This window comes from Pimephales promelas, chromosome 14 (genome assembly GCF_988280905.1).
Source record: "Pimephales promelas chromosome 14, fPimPro1.hap1.1, whole genome shotgun sequence".
In the NCBI taxonomy this organism is placed as follows: Eukaryota; Metazoa; Chordata; class Actinopteri; order Cypriniformes; family Leuciscidae; genus Pimephales; species Pimephales promelas.
The window spans coordinates 1,706,358-1,724,091 of record NC_142782.1 but is presented as its reverse complement, the minus strand read 5'-3'; the positions used below and the strand labels follow the sequence as shown (position 1 = coordinate 1,724,091).

The window sequence follows — 17,734 nt, the reverse complement described above, 5'->3', positions numbered from 1 at the left end:
GTTCACGGATGAAATCTGAACTAGGAAGAATGTTTAAAAAAAAAAATTTTCTTTCTGGAATCAATGATAAATACATGTCTGACCGTTGGAACAAACCAAAAAAAAAAACAAGAAAAATCGCATTCATGATGATTTATGGTGATTTTATTTGCGTTAGACCTGTGTCTACTACATTGACGCTGATGCATTAAAGTGGAGGGGCTCCCCTGTTTCAAGATGGCGGCTCTATTGACGCATTCGTTCCAATGAACTGCCGTATCCAAGGTGAAGTCTAGTGTATATGTCTATGTGCTCCACTAAGGTGTCCGCCATCTTGAAAAATGGCCGCCATCTTGAAATTTCAAGTGACAATTTTCTTGTTAAGTGACACATGGAGACTGCTCATGCCAATTGTCAAGCTTGTATCATAAACTGAACGATTACATCACTTAGCCGCTCCCCTACTATGTAAATATTATAAAAAAACAAAGTGGATTGGTCCAATCCATAGAACACCAGAACACTCTTGTAGCCAATCAGCAATAGGGGGCGTATCCAATCGAGATGCTGGAGGAGAGAGAGTGATGGCTGAGGTATTATCAGAGTGTAAATGGTCACATGAATATAAGTGGATAAAGAAGGGTTATGATTGGTGTTAGGAGCAACGTTCATATTGGAACGGCTTTCCAGCGCTGGAGAGACTTTAGAGAGCAGGAAGGTCTTGTTTTTGCGTGATACATGAGCAATATTGGTATTTGCTATGTTTCAGAGAAGCAAGATATGCTTTTGTCGGATCACAGCTGATTCATGCATATGTGCACTAGATGTTAGTGGTTACTTGTGTTGCATAGTTTTTCTTCTATTGGGGGCGGAGCAATGAAAAGAGGATCGATTTCAACTATCAACATCGTTTCTCAGTAATCGCGTGCGCCTTTAACAGTCTAAATCAAATCACAATAGACTTGTCTATTGAATTGTCACATGACGGATGATAAAATGAAAAGGAGGCAATGCAACACATTTGAACATATTTTAAATTTAGTTGAATCTAGACTCTATTGAGTATTTTCCTTGCCAAAAGAACAATTTAAGTAAAAATTGGCTCATCGACTCCAAATGATTTACAAAACAATGTTAAGAGTCTTTAACCTATAACCAGCAGAGAGAGTGGCGTCTGGTTTTCTAGTCAATTATAGACCATTTCGCAAGACGTAAACAACACTGGTCCAGAAGCACTTCCTGTTTCAGTTTTTTAACACTACATAAAGCTGGGATAAAATACAACCAACAGAACATTTAAAACTGAATCAAAAAGTTAAACAAACATCTTTAAGATGTTTTCTTTACATGTGAAATAAAGAAAACAGTTACAAACTGAAACAGGAAGTGTTTCTGGACCAGTGTTGTTTACATCTTGCGAAATGGTCTATAGAACAGCCTAGAAACCAGCTACAGACCACAGCATCATGGCGGCGAGCTGTAAGTGGGCAAGCACCACCTGAAAATGTTTGTTTAAAGTGTTTGTATAATCTCTTGTGACAGTGAACGTGACAAGGTTTTACAAGAGCAGGCAGAAGAGCTCAGGAAACAACAGGAACAGGCTCGTGCTGGCCGTCTCAAAGCAGCCGTCTTCCTCAAGCAGACTCTACAGAGGTGACACACCAACATGTTCTAACTTTAGCTGAATTACAACTTTACATTTTCAGCGTATTTTAAAAGAACATAGTATATAACGTATTGTAAGTGCTGTTGTGTTGTAGGATGAAACAGAAAGAGGCTGAGGCTAAAGAGAGGAGGAAGGAGCTCATAGAGAAGAGGCGGACCGCAGTGATGACGCTTAAAGACAGTTTCGCTGCCAGTCAGGTACTGTCAATCAGCTGTAAGGGTTAAATCGTAATATGTGTTTGTGATGCTTCATGAGGCCTTGTCATGTTCAGCTCAGATAAACAACATGGAGCCACCTCTTTGTAGGCTCACCACCCGCAAGAAAAGCTTAGGGGACCAATGGGGAGATTTTCCCCTACGCACCTGCCTTAAAGGAGTAGTTCACTTTTCAAAAAAATGTTGCTGATAATTTACTCTCCCGCATGTCATCCAAGATGTCCATGTCTTTCTTTCTTCAGTCGAAAAGAAATTAAGGTTTTTGATGAAAACATTCCAGGATTTTCTCCATATAATGGACTTCAATATTCTCCATATAATGGACTTCTTACCTTACTTTTTAAAATATAATTTTATCTTTTTTTATTGACAAATACTAATTATGTTTTATAATGAACTTTTAGCACTAAAAACCAAAGTTTCAATTATTAAAAGTGTGTGCGTCGACTTTTTGTGACAAAGGTCAGAAACTCATGTAATGACGTTGATTTTTTTTGAGGCGCACTCTTGTCATAAATTCATATATTACTGTTCATTCATAATTTGTAAGAAAGAAACAGCGCTAAAATATCTATTTAGGAGCCTTAGACCTTTCTAACGATATATAGTTTGTCATGACAAGATTAGGATTTAATAGTAATATAGTGAAGCAAATTTAGAGAACGATCGACTTCTATGTACACCGCTTTTGTGAAATATTCCTTTTTTCGAATTGCTTGAAAAGCCACCTCATGCGAGCGTACATGGCAGTTTTTTGTGAAATTGAGGTGTTTCCATTTTCAATTTGCGCGATTTGAAGAGTAATGGTATGTGTATCCGCAGCAGCACTGGACAAGTAATGCTGACCGAGTCTAGATCTTCTCTCCATGTATTTAGGAAACTATGTGTGCTAGAAAACTACAACAGAAAGCCTATGAACAGAAACAGAGAGAGCAAGAGCAACACATGAAAGAGTCTCTGGAGGCCAAAGGATTGAACAGCATTGAACACATCCACCGACTGAGAGTGCAGGAGCGCTTCAGGAAGAAAAAAGCGTGAGGATAAACATCTGATGTGAATGCTCAAAAGGTTTGAGGACAGCTATTATACTGTATATGTTAACTTCTATCTTTTTCATTGAAGGGAATTTGAGGACACACGGAGAGCGGGGCAAATGGAGATTGTGGCTAAATTGCTCTTGGAAAAAAACATGAAGGAGAGACGTAGAAAATCTCCCGTACTGACTCTGAGCCCTGAGAAAAAGCTTGAGGAGAAACTCCTGCAGAACATACTGCCTCCTCCATCTGCACACACACAGAGAGAGGTACCAGTGACACTCGGTTATCAGTAAAACAATGAATTCTGCGCCCCAAAAAGAGAAAGTCCAGTTAGCTTATGAATGATGCAGAAGTAGAGATCACATTATAAACCAACTCGGCAAGCAATTTTGATCAATGTTTGCGTTTAACCCTCAGGTGCTCTTCGGTCATTTCTGACCGAAAAATTTTCTGTTTTGAAATTTTAAAAATCACAGCTTCATCTGAATGTTACGAAACTTGGTGACTTTTATGGGATTATGTATGTGAACACACAAAAAAATTGAGGTCATGATCCGAGCAATTTAAGTGGTCGTAAAAAAAATAGTCACACTTGTGGTCTTTGGTCAAAAATGACCGACCCATAGGAAATGAATGGGAAATTGACAAAAACACAAAAACTTTGAGAATTTGTGTGTGTATAATCTACAAATCGGCCACGATGCAGAAAAAAAGTGCTCAGCATTGAAGGGGTGACACTGTAAAACATCAAGAGTGCAAAACAGACATACCCACCCCTACACACACACATACACACACACTTTTATACACAAAAACACCAATAAATTGTGATTAAAGAAATCTGTTTTGAATATTTAAAAATCACAGCTTCTTCAGAAAATTACGAAACTTGGTGACTTTTATGGCATTGGGTATGTGAACACACAAAAAAATTGATGTCATGATTCCAGCAATTTAAGTGGTCGTAAAAAAATGAGTCACACTTTTACTCTTCTGTCAAAAATGACGACCCATAGGAAATGAATGGGAAATTGACAAAAAAAAAAAAAAAAATTCTCTGAATTTTTGTATGTGCAATCTACAAATCGGCCACAATTCTAAAAAAAAAGTACACCGCAGGAAAGGGGTGACGCTCTACAACATCTAGAGTGCAAAACAGACACACCCACCAACACACACACACATACAAACACACTTTTATACACATACACACCAATAAATTTTGATTACAAAAAGTATGTTTTGAATTTTTAAAAATCACAGCTTCATCGCAATGTTACGAAACTTGGTGACTTTTATGGATAATCACAGATCATCGAGGTCATGATCTGAGCATGCTAAGTGGTCTTTAAAAAAATAGTCACACTTGTGGTCTTTGGTCAAAAATGACCCCATAGGAAGTGAATGGGGAAATTGAAAAAAAATGAAAAAACAAATGTGAATTCTTGTTTTATAAGAAATAGTTTTTGAGATTGTTTCAACTGAATATTCAAATCCAACAACAACAACAACAAAAAATGTGTTCATAAACATCTGGGGAATTCACATGCCTCTCCATAGAGAGCTGTACACGCCATCTAGTGGTTACACCATGATTCTACGCTTTTTCTCTATACTGTAACCAGATGGTGCTAATTTTCTTCAAAAAAATTTTTTTTTTCTAAAGGCCTAGACTCTATATTAAACTAAAATACTGCATTAATATTTTTTTGAAAAAAATAATATATATATATATATATATATATATATATAGAAAAATATATATATTTTTCCATGGCAAAAATAAACCATAAATATCGCATAAATATTAATAAATTCAATTAAATTGTCTCAAAATACTAAATTAAAAAGAATAAATATTATAGAACAAAAATAAATTGCATTGTTTTACTGGGTTGGAGAAAGTTTCATTTTTAGGTGTCCGGTCACTTTTGACTGGGAAGATAACAAGTGTGACTCCTGAGGGTTAAAAGACGTCCAAACACAGCTCAGACGTTTAGGCTAGAACAAGGGCTGTCAGTGAAAATTTCATGAATGTTGCCCAAGAATAGACCAGTCATCAATTACATAACAAAGAAATGAAACCAAACACCTTGTAACCACTGTTGACTATCGTACATCTCGCAAGTTATTTTGGCAAAAACGACATGCAACCAAATTCAAGGTTATTTTGGCTAGAAGTGTGTTCTAGCCACGACTTAACCATTTATCTTCTCGTCAAACTTTAAGGCAGAATCAAACTGATTACTGGCACTAAAATGACCCCAAATCAAAGATGCTGATGAAAGCAACACTAGCGATCACTTTTTCCACTTGTGTTTAATTCAGGAAAAGCATGTGACGTCGAGTCCCAGAGCATCTGGCGTCAGGTCGTACAGTGATGTCAGTTCCTCCTCAGACTCTGTAGAAATGGAGGATGAAGATAAAAGAGAGATGAGTCTGGCTCAGCCGGAGTTCACCGGCCTTTGGGAACACAAACACAAAGATGATATGGTAACAATTTCAATAAAATACATAAGCATGTGACACTGCCCTTTGTGAGAATAGAAATGAAAGTGCACTATCCAAACTTAACTGGTGGTAATTCATAAATGCTATGGAATATAGATCTCGTTTTGTCTTGTTTTAAAGAAGACACCCAGCAGATTACAGATAAAGCACTTCAAAAAAATTCAAGGATCAAATGTACTGTATTTTTACCATAAAATTACTATAAAATCAAAGCCATAAATATAACCAAGTCGTGTTCCAAATTTGAAGTTGATATCACAAAAAAAAAAATGTTTTTGGCGTAATAAACATTTAAAAAATGTTTAATGCGTTTTCCTGTAACAAATTAATACATTTATGTCCAAATATCACTTCTATCACAAAATAGTCTCCAAATGTGGAACCTTGAGACTCAACGATACGTGTTTTGTCAAGATTAGAAAAGGTTTTGATTTTTAAAGTAGCTATATTGCAATATGAAACCTGACGACGCCCACTAGGGGAGGAGCCAGCTAAAAGAATTTAAAGTACCATTTCTTTTGTAACCCAATGTCCAATTTCAAAACTGTTTTCACAGGATGAATTTTGAGTTTGTAAGCTTTTGATGGTTACAAAAAAAGGCTTTATCCCAATATTCAGAGATTTGATTTCAACAAGTGTAAGCTTTGTTTAGTTGAATGTGTTTCCCGAAAGCATTGCAAGATCACTGCTTTTGGGAAACACAGTCTATATCATCACACAATGGATCTACTCTTAACACAATGGCTATGATTATGCAACTGGCCCCTAGTATTACTACACATAGTAATCCTTTATGTTTATTTTACTCTTCCATCAATGCTGCTTTAGACTAAATTTCATCCTATATTAGCTACAAAATCATTGTTTTTTGTCATATCTGTCCCCCTAGGCCACATCAGATGAAAACGTTCATCTTGAAGCATCTCACACCACCATGAAGACTGACATGAACAAAGGTTTGCTTTCAAAGGAAGCAAAAAAGCCGATAAAGCCTAGAGAGTCAAAAGGACCACCGTTCATGAGCAAACCAGAGATTATTCTGTTTAAGGTACCGAACGTTTTCCTCATCACAGCTGTGTACTGAGATGCCTACCTCGACATCCGTCTCGGGAATTAAAGGTCCAATGAACATGATGTGTTAGATTATTATCCTATGCCTGATAAAATAATGATTTGCATATTCTTGACTAATACCATAATGCATAACAATGAGGGCAGCAACGAATTTCCATTCAAGGTGGATGACAATGCTTAGGGAAATATGAAGAGTTCAGATGCAAAAGCCTCTAAATGCCATTTGAAATTTTCTTCTTTAATGATGATTTTTATCAAACTTGTATATTTAAGTTCAGTAATTTCACTTAAATAACAATTAATAGGTAATCTTCATTGCCATTTAAGTGAAATCACTGAACTTAAATATACAAGCTTGATAAAAATCATCATTTTAGAAGAAAATTTCAAATGGCACTTAGAGGCTTTTGCATCTGAACTCTTCATATTTATCTTATTGTATATTAAATAATGCCATTTGCGTTTGCTCAATTCAGTCTCTTGAAGTATGGAGCCACTAAAGGGATGTGGTGGTGGAAAAAATATAAAATATATATTTCTAAACTTTTACGTTTGAGCTCACTTATCTATTAGACACAGCCATCATCGGAGAACTCAAAGTCGTGCCTCTAAAGTACAACACTTAATACATTATATTTAGGGCTGTGCAAAGATTAATTGTGATTAATCGCATTCAAAATAAAAGTTTGGGTTTACATAATATATGTGTGTAATTGTTTTGTATATATAAATACATATGCATTGCATTCATGTATATATTTAAGAATTATGTGCACGCAAATACTGTTTATATATGAAGAGTTCCAGAATGATCATTTTTATCAAACTTGTATATTTAAGTTCAGTAATTTCACTTAAATAACAATTGTTATTTAAGTGAAATTACTGAACTTAAATATACAAGTTTGATAAAAATCATCATTAAAGAAGAAAATTTCAAATGGCATTTAGAGGCTTTTGCATAAATAAATACACAATCTATATTATATATAAATATAAATATTTTATATATGAATAACACATTTTCTTAAATATATACATGCATGTGTGTGTATTTATATATACAAAATAATTATACACGGCACACAAATATATTATGTAAACACAGACTTTTATTTTGGATGCGATTAATCACAATTAATCTTTGCACTGCCCTAATTATATTGCATCCAATATATTTAAATCAGAATAAATTGCATGTTGTTTCTGAACTGTATTTGCAGGATTGCGATGTTGGGAAGGTCTATAAGAAGAAAGTCACGCTGACGAATGTCACATACGTGATTAATTACTGTAAGCTGTCGGGAGTGTCGCAGAATCTGAAAGATCATGTGTCAGTCAGGTGGGCGTAAACATAACATAAACATAAAAAGACTGGTTGTGATAGAAGGGAGGGATGCTCTTTTAAAGCCAGAGCAGTGGGACACGTGGTACTGGCATCTTTTGCTGACTCTCTCTGTGTTTGTCTTGAAAAGAAAATTCTGTCATCATTTCCAAACCTGTGTGTGTGACGTGTTTTCTTGCAGTTTCGAGCCACCAGGGCCCATGTCTGCAGGTATGGCTTGTGAACTGGAGGCTATATTTAGACCTTTGGTAAGGTTCTTCCACACTGCACATCCTACACGTCCCATGAGATGCTTTACCAGACAAAATTAGATCAAATTCTGTTTTAAAATTCAGTTTTTATTATATGACTGCATGTGGGTAGAGATGAATCATCGAGAACAGTGCAATTACTCACAGTAACATGGGATGGGTTACGTGAGCTGAGTAGTTTCTTGGTCACACTCAAGTTCAGTTTGATTTCTAAGGCAGGGCTTATTTATCACATTTCATACACAATGGTAAGAATTCATGCACGTACGCATGATATAAACGAAAATATCATGCGTAAGACATAATCAACTAAAGGCTAAAGTACACTTCCTGAATCACTAACTTCACTTTTCACTATAAACATCTTTTCAGAAAACCATACTATTATATCTATAGTCCCTGATCAGTCACTTCATAATGTGTCACACACTCATGTGTCACTGCTAATTTGCATAAAGTACAACTTTATTGAGTGGCATGGAAACCTTAGTGAAGAATAAATACACTAAAATATTTTTTTTTTTTATGTTAAGTATACTACTAATACATTTACATATTTATGTACTTATTATAAATACCCTGCAATTGTACTGTTGGTGTACTAAACTGATAAACTTAATTGGAACTACTAATTTTGCACTTAATGTGCTTTAATGATCCAGAAATAGTGCGAAGTGCAACTAATGATATACTGAAGTATATTTAATAGTGCTAAAGTTAAACTATTGCAAGTATACTTTAGATACACTTTAAAGATCTTGCATTTAAAGATTGATATCATACTATCCTTACTAATAGTGATGTTAAAACACATTATATGCTTAATATTAAGAAATTTGCATTGTACAGTAAAGATTTACTCCAAATAATGTTTAAGGATATCAGTAAGTCTTAACCGATATGTCAGTAAATATGTTAATGGGTTTGCAGTATACTTAGTATGAAATAAATGTATTTTAAATATGTTTTGGTTTTTACACTAGCCTAGAAACTTAAAGGGGCACTATGCAGGAATACCGTTTTTGTCAAAGACGGCCACCATTCAACACGAAAGAAACACGGAAAAAAAAACTGGATAGATGATCATCATCTCCTATTCTACAATGTTTTTGCCCTCTTATTCTAAATATTATGAAATTGATCTGGGAAAGCTCCACAGTAATAAATGTTCGATATTTGTTGTAGCTCGATGTGGATTTGGATGGTGTGATTCACTTTCGGTCAGCTACTGGCCCTTTTTCTGTGCCTATCAAGTGCTCTAAGAAAAAGTGTGAGGTAGGAGTTTTTGCATGGTAAATGACATTTTTTTGAGGTTTTGAAGAGTTGTTAATCCCATTATTTCATTTTTTTCCCAGATGGTTGTTGATCACTGTTTTGTGGACTTTGGCACTCATGTGGTCGGACAGACGGTTTCACGAGGAATCACCATGACCAACAGAGGGGCTCTTGGCACTCGTTACAAGCTGACCCCCGTCTCCACCGGTCCCCTTCAGCAAACCTTCACGAGCTCACTGGTGAATCACACTGATGCGACTGACTGTATAAATCACACTAGCCGCATTTCCATTACCCTTCAATTTGCACAAATTGAAATTGCGAAATGAAAATACGCTCAATGGAAACACGTCAATTTTGCAAAAACTCCCGTTTATCGCAAAAAGGTTTTTACGCTCGCATGAGGAGGTTTTTCAGGCAATTCGAAAAAGGATTTTTTCGCAAAACTGCAATGGAAACAGATTTTGCGCATTTACAGTCACCTGACTTAGAAGACGGAGTGTGTTTTAGGTCCGTGTCCTCATCATTAGCCTATTATAACATTTATTAGGCTACATATGTAGCCTAGAAGACGCTTTTGTCCAAAAAAGGAACAAAGCAATTCGTCACATCTCATTCATAGTACAGGTTGGACAATAATAGGGCTAAGATTATCATAAATAAACACTCGATTTTGTCCAATATCCAAGAGTGTGGGCGGAGTTTGGAGCACTGGGTGGCAGACAGACGCCGGCGCGCCGTGAACACTTTCATTTTCCCATCAACAGTGGAATCAACTTAAAATACTCGAGCATTTCTGGTTATACAGAAAATAATAATACATTATTCGCAACTACTTTTATTTGCGTAATGTCACAATAACAAGAAAACGTTGAGCTTTTGTAAAATAACATAAAACAATCAGGCGCGCTTTATGATCTTCGTGAACTGAACCAATAGCCTTTATAGACTAAAGCTTTAATTGTCCACTTTAAAAAGAACAAATTTGAATCGTAAACTAATACCTTCTGATTATGTAATCCGTATGAAAGGTGCCGTTCTCTCTAAAGGTGCATCCGGAGATTATGTTTTTAGCTCGTTATTTTTTCAGACGCATTTATAATAACTCACCTATAGCCTAAAGCACTGCGGGAAAAATATCAGAAATAGGCTATCCATGTTCTAATTTGGCCTTAGAAAACCAGTAAAATCTACATTTTTTCCCCATATTAATTTGTGAATATTTTAAATGTTTTAAAGGGGGCAAAAAGTCATAAACAAATATCTGAAATTTCGTTGAGATGTAGCCTTTATAGCGCAGCATTGGTGTGGTCAAACTAAAATGATGGTGTGCAACTTTGCGTTTTAAAAATACAACAACCGTTCATTTTTCGTTTTGCATCGACCGTTTGGACATAATACGAGATAGAGTTCTTTATTAAATTCATTTAAAAAAAAGAAACAATAATCACAGGAATAGCCTCTCTAAACCTCAAAGAAATGCCATCAAGACATCGAAGCAGAGAAACACCAGGAACTCCGTGTCTTTCCCTGCCATTAATGCTTGGATAACACACCACGTCTCCTTCCATTAATAATAATGATGTCGAGTGCGGTGCATGGCTGTGAAATAAGTTATAAACCTACCAAAGTCCGTTGATTTTTGGAATGACTTATCGCGAGAGGAAAAAAAAACGTTTTAGTCGCATAACATCGGTTAATGGAAACAACGTCATTTCGCAATAGTTTTTTTATCGAAATTTGGAAAATATCGCAAAAGTTTTGCGCAAATCTGTAATGGAAGCGCGCCTATTGATACAACTGACTGTCTCCTCCAGTAGTGCCTGTTGGGTCATCAGTGATCTGAGTGAGGGAGATAGTCCTGTGATTTGGTATCTAGTTATTCCGAGTATGATAGAGTGAATCTCACAAAAATATGTTCAGGTAGGGTTACCAACTTTGTACCCACAAAATATGCAACAGAAAGTAGAATAATGTAGCAGCACACTTTCATTGTGATTTCAGCTTAAATCTAATGGATCCCATGATGCGAGTTTTCCCTGTAGTCAATAATTGTATCCCTTAACTCATCTTTGATGACCAAAATGACATTTAAACATTTTTTTCCAAGAAAATAAAATCTCCATGCCTTAAAATATCTTGAATGTAACTCGACACCCTTTCCTCATTTATTATTCGTGGGTCTATGAATATGCAAATGAACCCTGCCATCCACTGGTTGACGATCACACGTTGATCTGATTGGTTACAAGGTCGTTTGTGACGTCAGAAACACCAGCGATTTCAAAGCGTGTTTTTGTCGACTTATGAATTTACACATGGATTGTCTTAAAGCATATTAAAAACGGCACATAGACACATAAACAACATTAAAAGCTGGATTCACACCACAGGGGGACTTTAACATTTTGGTCAATCTTTCTGCCCAGGATTCTGGGAAAAGCGGTAGTTTAGAGATGGCCAGCCTGAAGGCAGAAATCCCATCAGGCAAGGAAAAGACTCACAGTGACCTCGGATCAGGTAACACAATGCTTTTCTCCTGTGGTATAGTGCTTTTTCACTAATACATTTGAAATTTGTAATATTAGTTGCAAGCATGTAAAAACAATGACTTGGCCAACATGAACTCAGTGTTGAACTTCATTTCAAATTTTTACTAGGCTCTTTGAACAATGACTTAATCCCGTCTACATTCGCCATACTTATACAGTAAAACATACTTATATTTTATTACATTTGAAAAGTACTTATAGAAATTTAGTTTAGTCTAATGAAAAATAGATATACCACTTTTTTAGGCTTCTTAGCTTTGACAATAGACTGTACGTATGTGTATGTAACATACACGAATACACTTCGTACTTCTCTTAATTGTACATTTTCTGTTTAATAGTGCCTCCTGTCAGCAGTCACAGTCCTGATGAGGTTTTGACAACTGATCCAGGACCAGTGGATACTAAAGTGGAGCCTACTGAGTTTAGCATTGAGGAGGTATGAACACAGTGACATGTTTACATACATTTAAGAATCAAGAAAGGCGAAAATCGAGTCTGGTTCTCAATTTTTATCCTTTCTATCTAAAGGAAAAATATATCAAACTGAAACAGCTTTGTGGTGTAACGATCCCTGTGTGTTTGGTTTTAACTGTGTTCGATTAGACTGATTATTAGTTACTGATTATGTTTACCTGTCTTTCATTTGGTTCCCTTGTTATCTCTGTATACTCAGAATATTTGTATAATATTTACACATGGTTTGTCTTAAAGCATATTAAAAGCACCACATAGACACATAAACAACAATAAAAGCTGGATTTTCACCACAGGGGGGCTTTAAATGGCAGTGTAACATACAGTTGTGCTCTTTACAGCCTTATGAAGGGGATGTTGGCCCATTTATGAGTGTCAGAATACCCATCATATTCACGCCAACCATTCCAGGAGAGGCAAAACTGGATTTCCAAATCCTATTTTCTCAACCTGGTTGTGAACCGGTAGAGTTTTCACATACTTAAAAAAAATATATAAATATTGATATACTTTATTTTTGCTTTAACAGCTCAAAATATAAATTTGTCTTGTTTTCTGAATGCATAGATTGTGGTTTCAGTTTGCGGGGTGGCCGAGAGCGCGCCTGTGTGGGTGACCAAGCCAAATATTGACCTGAAAATCTGCATGTATGATCGTCTTTATCAGGACAGCATCGAAGTTCAAAGCAGGTGAATTGCACCAGTTCGATCCACATTTATCAGTGATTTCTATTACTGGTGGACTTATAAAGAAGTACAGTCACAGAGCAGCTGTATTCTGTAGGCATTCCCAACCGGACTGACAGATAAAACCACGACTTAAGAAGACCTGTTGTGCTGCCTATCAGTGGGATGACATGAATTTGTAGGACATAATGCTGCAAAGTAGAGGTGTAATATCGGGTCACAATATATATATCAATACAAAAATGCAATATTTATTGTGAATAGTTCACCCAAAATAAAAATGACTATGTGAGAAAATTAAAAAAAAATAAACTGCTATAAATAATGTTGAATATAATGTATAATAATGTAATGAGGGAATATTTGTGGCTCCTGATAATGCCAAATGTCTGATGTTACCAGTAAAAACTGGCCTACATTATTTTAAATATATCTAGTCAGTGACAGAGCTCAAGCATTTTGTCTAAAATAATTCAGCATTTTTACCTTCAGAATCAAAGTAGATTGTTTCAAAGCAGCTTTACAGAGATAAACATATAATTTAAGGTAACAGAGATTGCTTTGGTTTTATAGTGGTTCTTGAATAATGTTATTTTCCAGCTAAAGTTAGTTTTGATTGATTCACTTCTGTTGAAATGATCATTTGTTATTCAATTAGGCACCGCTAAGACGACACTTTTCACTCTAAACAGACTTAAAATATCTGATAAACGCTCACATGCGTATTAAGAAAGGATTTCAGTTATGTGGGTTTAAATGTGTGGAGGTTTGCAATTCCCTACAAACCATGCCTAAACAAACTACTTCTGTTGCCTATACATTTTTATACAGAATTTTATTTTATTTTATCACTTCCGAAGCCGAAATTTATCTGTAGAGCGGTAAAGGGATCCTCCATATGGTGTCTCTATTGTCCTGTGCTTTTGACTTAAACTGGAAAGCCACACACAATGTAATATCAAATTTAGCATTTTAATCAACAGTACGTTTTATGTTGACCTTTTATCATTATATTCTGCAATAATATCGTATCGTGACTTTAGTATTGTGATATGTACGACACAAGGGTTTGGTTACACCCCTACTGTAAAGCAATCGTTACTGCTGATGATAGGAAAAGACTGTGAATATTTGGTGGTTTCAGGCCTTTTATTTCACACTCTGCATAGTCTGATTATTTAACCCTCTGGGCTTCTTCGGTCAAAAATGACCGAAAACTGTTACGTTTTGAAATGTTTAATTTTTTTGCTTGATCGGATCGGGCTGAAACTTGGTGACTTTTGTTGTATTACCTATATGAACACACAAAAAATCAAGGAGATGATTCTGATTTGTTAAAGGGTCGTAAAAAAAAGTCACACTTAGCTTCCTCCCGGTCAAAAATGACCGACATAGGAAATGAATGGGAAATACGAAAAAATAGGAAAGCTCAGAGAAACTTTTGGTGGTACAAGCTACAGATCAGCAACTGTGCAGAAAAAAAGTGTACAGCAATGAAGGGGTGACGCTCTAAAATATCAAGAGTGCAAATAAGACCCCAGACACACACAAACACACACAAACACATACACAGATAAACTGGCAAGACTGCACCAGCAAATTTGTAGAATATGAAAAATAAAATCAATAAATGAGAAAAAAATCTTGCTCAAATGCGCACTCACGCACACACGCACACAGACATGAGAAATCATGTCTAAACCAACAAAAAGAATCAAAAAGCCTTTCTATGTATTTGAATAGGAAGCTATAGGCAGCCTACAGGCTGTACAGGACATTGCACACATGTAACTATTTTTTAAAGCCACTAGGTGGCGCTCTTCTACTTGAATTATTATTTTTTATTAGCTGACACTCTATTTTGATGTGAAATGTTGTATTTATTGAAAAAAAATAAAAAACAATATAAAATAAAAATATGTATATTAATTCTAATGGAAAAAATAGCTCATAAAAATTATATAATTAATGCAAAGTATCATAAAAAATTCTAAAAATTCTAAATAATAATCATAAAATATTATAGAACAAAAATATATTTGAATGGTTATCCTGGGAAGAAGTAAAGTAAAATTTTAAGGCTTCGTCCGTTTTTGACCGGGAGGAAGCTAAGTGTAACCCATTTACGAAGAAGCCCAGAGGGTTAAAGAAGTCCCAGGATGATCTTCCATTATATCTGCTGTTCTGGAAGCATCTTGCTGCATTGGGGGAAATGGGTCATCTATTCTTGAGCCATATAAATAGTGGGGTACTGTATATTTCACAGCCCTGCTGATGTGGATCTGAATGAGTGGCATACACAGATCTCATTTGCTTCTCATATTTTATATTTTTTCTGGTTGTGCTGAGAATGTTCGCTAGGGATTACACACACATAATACATGGATATTACATTGTACAATGCAGTGTAATTGTGTTTGACTTTAAATTGAGAATGAGTCCTCTTTCAGACCAATGTCTTCTCTTTCACTCTGTTTTCCTGACCTTTGAGAATATGAATATTTGATGGTGTTTTTTTATTTTTTCAGGGCCAGCTCAGCTCTCAGATTGACATTCAAGGTGTGTAAAGAGATGAGGAACCACATGTCTATCCTTCCTAAAACAGGATTTATCCAGGCCAAATCCAGCTTCAGTGCTCAGCTGAAATTTCTGCCCAGGTAACACCATTTCATTAAATAAATAATGCTAGAATTAAAGTCCCCCTGTAGTAAATCATCTTTGATCACCAGAATGACATATTTAAAAAAAAAAATCCTTGAAAAAAAATTATTCATGCCTTAAAATGGATGTGAATGTAACTCGACACCCTCGCCTCATTTAGTATGTGCGGTTCTATGAATATGCAAATGAGCCCCGCCTCCACTCAGCTCAGAGGTTGACGATCACACGTTGATCTGATTGGTTACAAGGTCGTTTGTGACGTCAGAAACGCCAAAGCGTGTTTTTGAGACTGTCTTTGGTTCACTGCAGTTTTAAGGAGGAAATACTCAGTCCACTTATCAACTTACACATGGTGTGTGTTAAAGCGCATTAAAAACAACACATACACACATAAACAACATTAAAAGCTGCATTTTTAACACAGGGGGCTTTAAATCCTTGGTTGATGGGGTTACTTTCATACTGTTGTTTTCTTTTCATATCTCATTGTTTTTTTTTTGTTTTGTTTTTTAAAAGTTGGGAATTCACTTATAAGTTGGGACCTAATATGTTTGTTTCAAATCTGAGTGAGTGGATGCACACCATCTGCATGTCTGGGGGAAGCAAATCCACTCGCCAATTTTCATTTGCCTTTTCTCAAAGTATCAGATGTGATTTAGGGTCCCAAGTTCGACCCCTAGAGTCAGTCGTTGACACCCCGTCGAATCAAGAGGTCACTCTCTGGACGTTTAATGTTGGAGGGATAGAGTAGGGAAGGGTTGGATGGGCAGGGTCAGGGTGCAGTTGAATATTATAACTCCACCCATCTTAGTCATCTTTACTACTGTACATCCACATCTACAATGCTTGCACACAAGAAAATGAAACCTCATTACCTATTTGGCATGAACCATTCCCATCCTTGAAAAATGTAACTTTTATCATAAGAGCATCTTGCAAAATATAACCCTGGAGAAACAGAGAAACAGGAGGAGCTGAATTTGAATGAGGCTGCTGAGATATTTTTAAACCTGAAGTGTAACGCGCTGTGCTGCAGTGCTGTGTGTGTGTGGTGCCCTTCTCCTCGCCCACATTTTTCATTTGACAGAGCCGAATATTGATAGCTAAGCTGATTTGAGGTCAGATGAAGCCGCATGACATGATGAAAGTTAAAGGAACATTTTGCGGGCCTGACGTGCTGCAGTGGATGAAGTGAAACTGCTTTAATCTGCTTAGAGGGTTTAAAATGCAGATTAAAACTGCATTAATAACATCCGCACCATTTCACTCATCTCTCTCTCTCTCACTCCTGTGATCCACACCCACAGATCTGTCTTGACTCCTGCTTATGTAATGCTCTTCACATGGCTCATTCTCGCTGGAGCAGTTTTTTGGGATATTATTGCACGGCTGTCTGGAATACCTGATTGTGATTGATTGGCAGGATCCTGTGGTCAAATAAATAAGGGATAACATGATAATTAAAACACTTACAGAGTATGAGTGTACGGAGGCGTATTGCATTCACTTGAAGAAAAAAAATCTACTCTGTTTTTCTGAATTAACGAGTTAATTTTTCATGAGAAAAAAAAATTTGCTCTGTTTTTCTGAATTAATGAGTTAATTTTTCATGAGAAAAAAATTTTTTTGCTCTGTTTTTATGAATTATCGAGTTAATTTTTCATAAGAAAAATTTTTTTTGCTCTGTTTTTCTGAATTAATGAGTTAATTTTTCATGAGAAAAAATTTTTTTGCTCTGTTTTTCTGAAATAACGAGTTAATTTTTCATGAGAAAAAAAATTTTGCTCTGTTTTTCTGAATTAATGAGTCAATTTTTCATGAGAAAAAAAAATATTTTGCTCTGTTTTTCTGAATTAATGAGTTAATTTTTTATTGATTTTTTTTTTTTTTTGCTCTGTTTTTCTGAATTAACGAGTTAATTTTTCATGGAATTTTTTTTTTTTTGCTCTGTTTTTTCTGAATTAACGAGTTAATTCAGAAAAAACAGAGCAAAAACTTTTTTTCT

At 35.7% G+C, this 17,734-nt stretch overlaps 1 protein-coding gene across 1 annotated transcript in view; it reads left to right on the top strand.

The window, feature by feature from the left end:
• cfap74 (cilia and flagella associated protein 74) overlaps nt 1-17,734 on the top strand; it is a 59,548-nt gene that overhangs the window by 10,439 nt on the left and 31,375 nt on the right. The window contains exons 7-21 of the mRNA XM_039674961.2: nt 1,522-1,632; nt 1,740-1,842; nt 2,737-2,894; nt 2,983-3,163; nt 5,226-5,390; nt 6,298-6,456; nt 7,706-7,824; nt 8,009-8,075; nt 9,264-9,353; nt 9,434-9,592; nt 11,783-11,873; nt 12,247-12,344; nt 12,724-12,846; nt 12,950-13,071; nt 15,597-15,725. Coding sequence (XP_039530895.2) covers nt 1,522-1,632; nt 1,740-1,842; nt 2,737-2,894; nt 2,983-3,163; nt 5,226-5,390; nt 6,298-6,456; nt 7,706-7,824; nt 8,009-8,075; nt 9,264-9,353; nt 9,434-9,592; nt 11,783-11,873; nt 12,247-12,344; nt 12,724-12,846; nt 12,950-13,071; nt 15,597-15,725 — 1,875 coding nt within the window. The remainder of the gene's footprint in view (nt 1-1,521; nt 1,633-1,739; nt 1,843-2,736; nt 2,895-2,982; nt 3,164-5,225; nt 5,391-6,297; nt 6,457-7,705; nt 7,825-8,008; nt 8,076-9,263; nt 9,354-9,433; nt 9,593-11,782; nt 11,874-12,246; nt 12,345-12,723; nt 12,847-12,949; nt 13,072-15,596; nt 15,726-17,734) is intronic.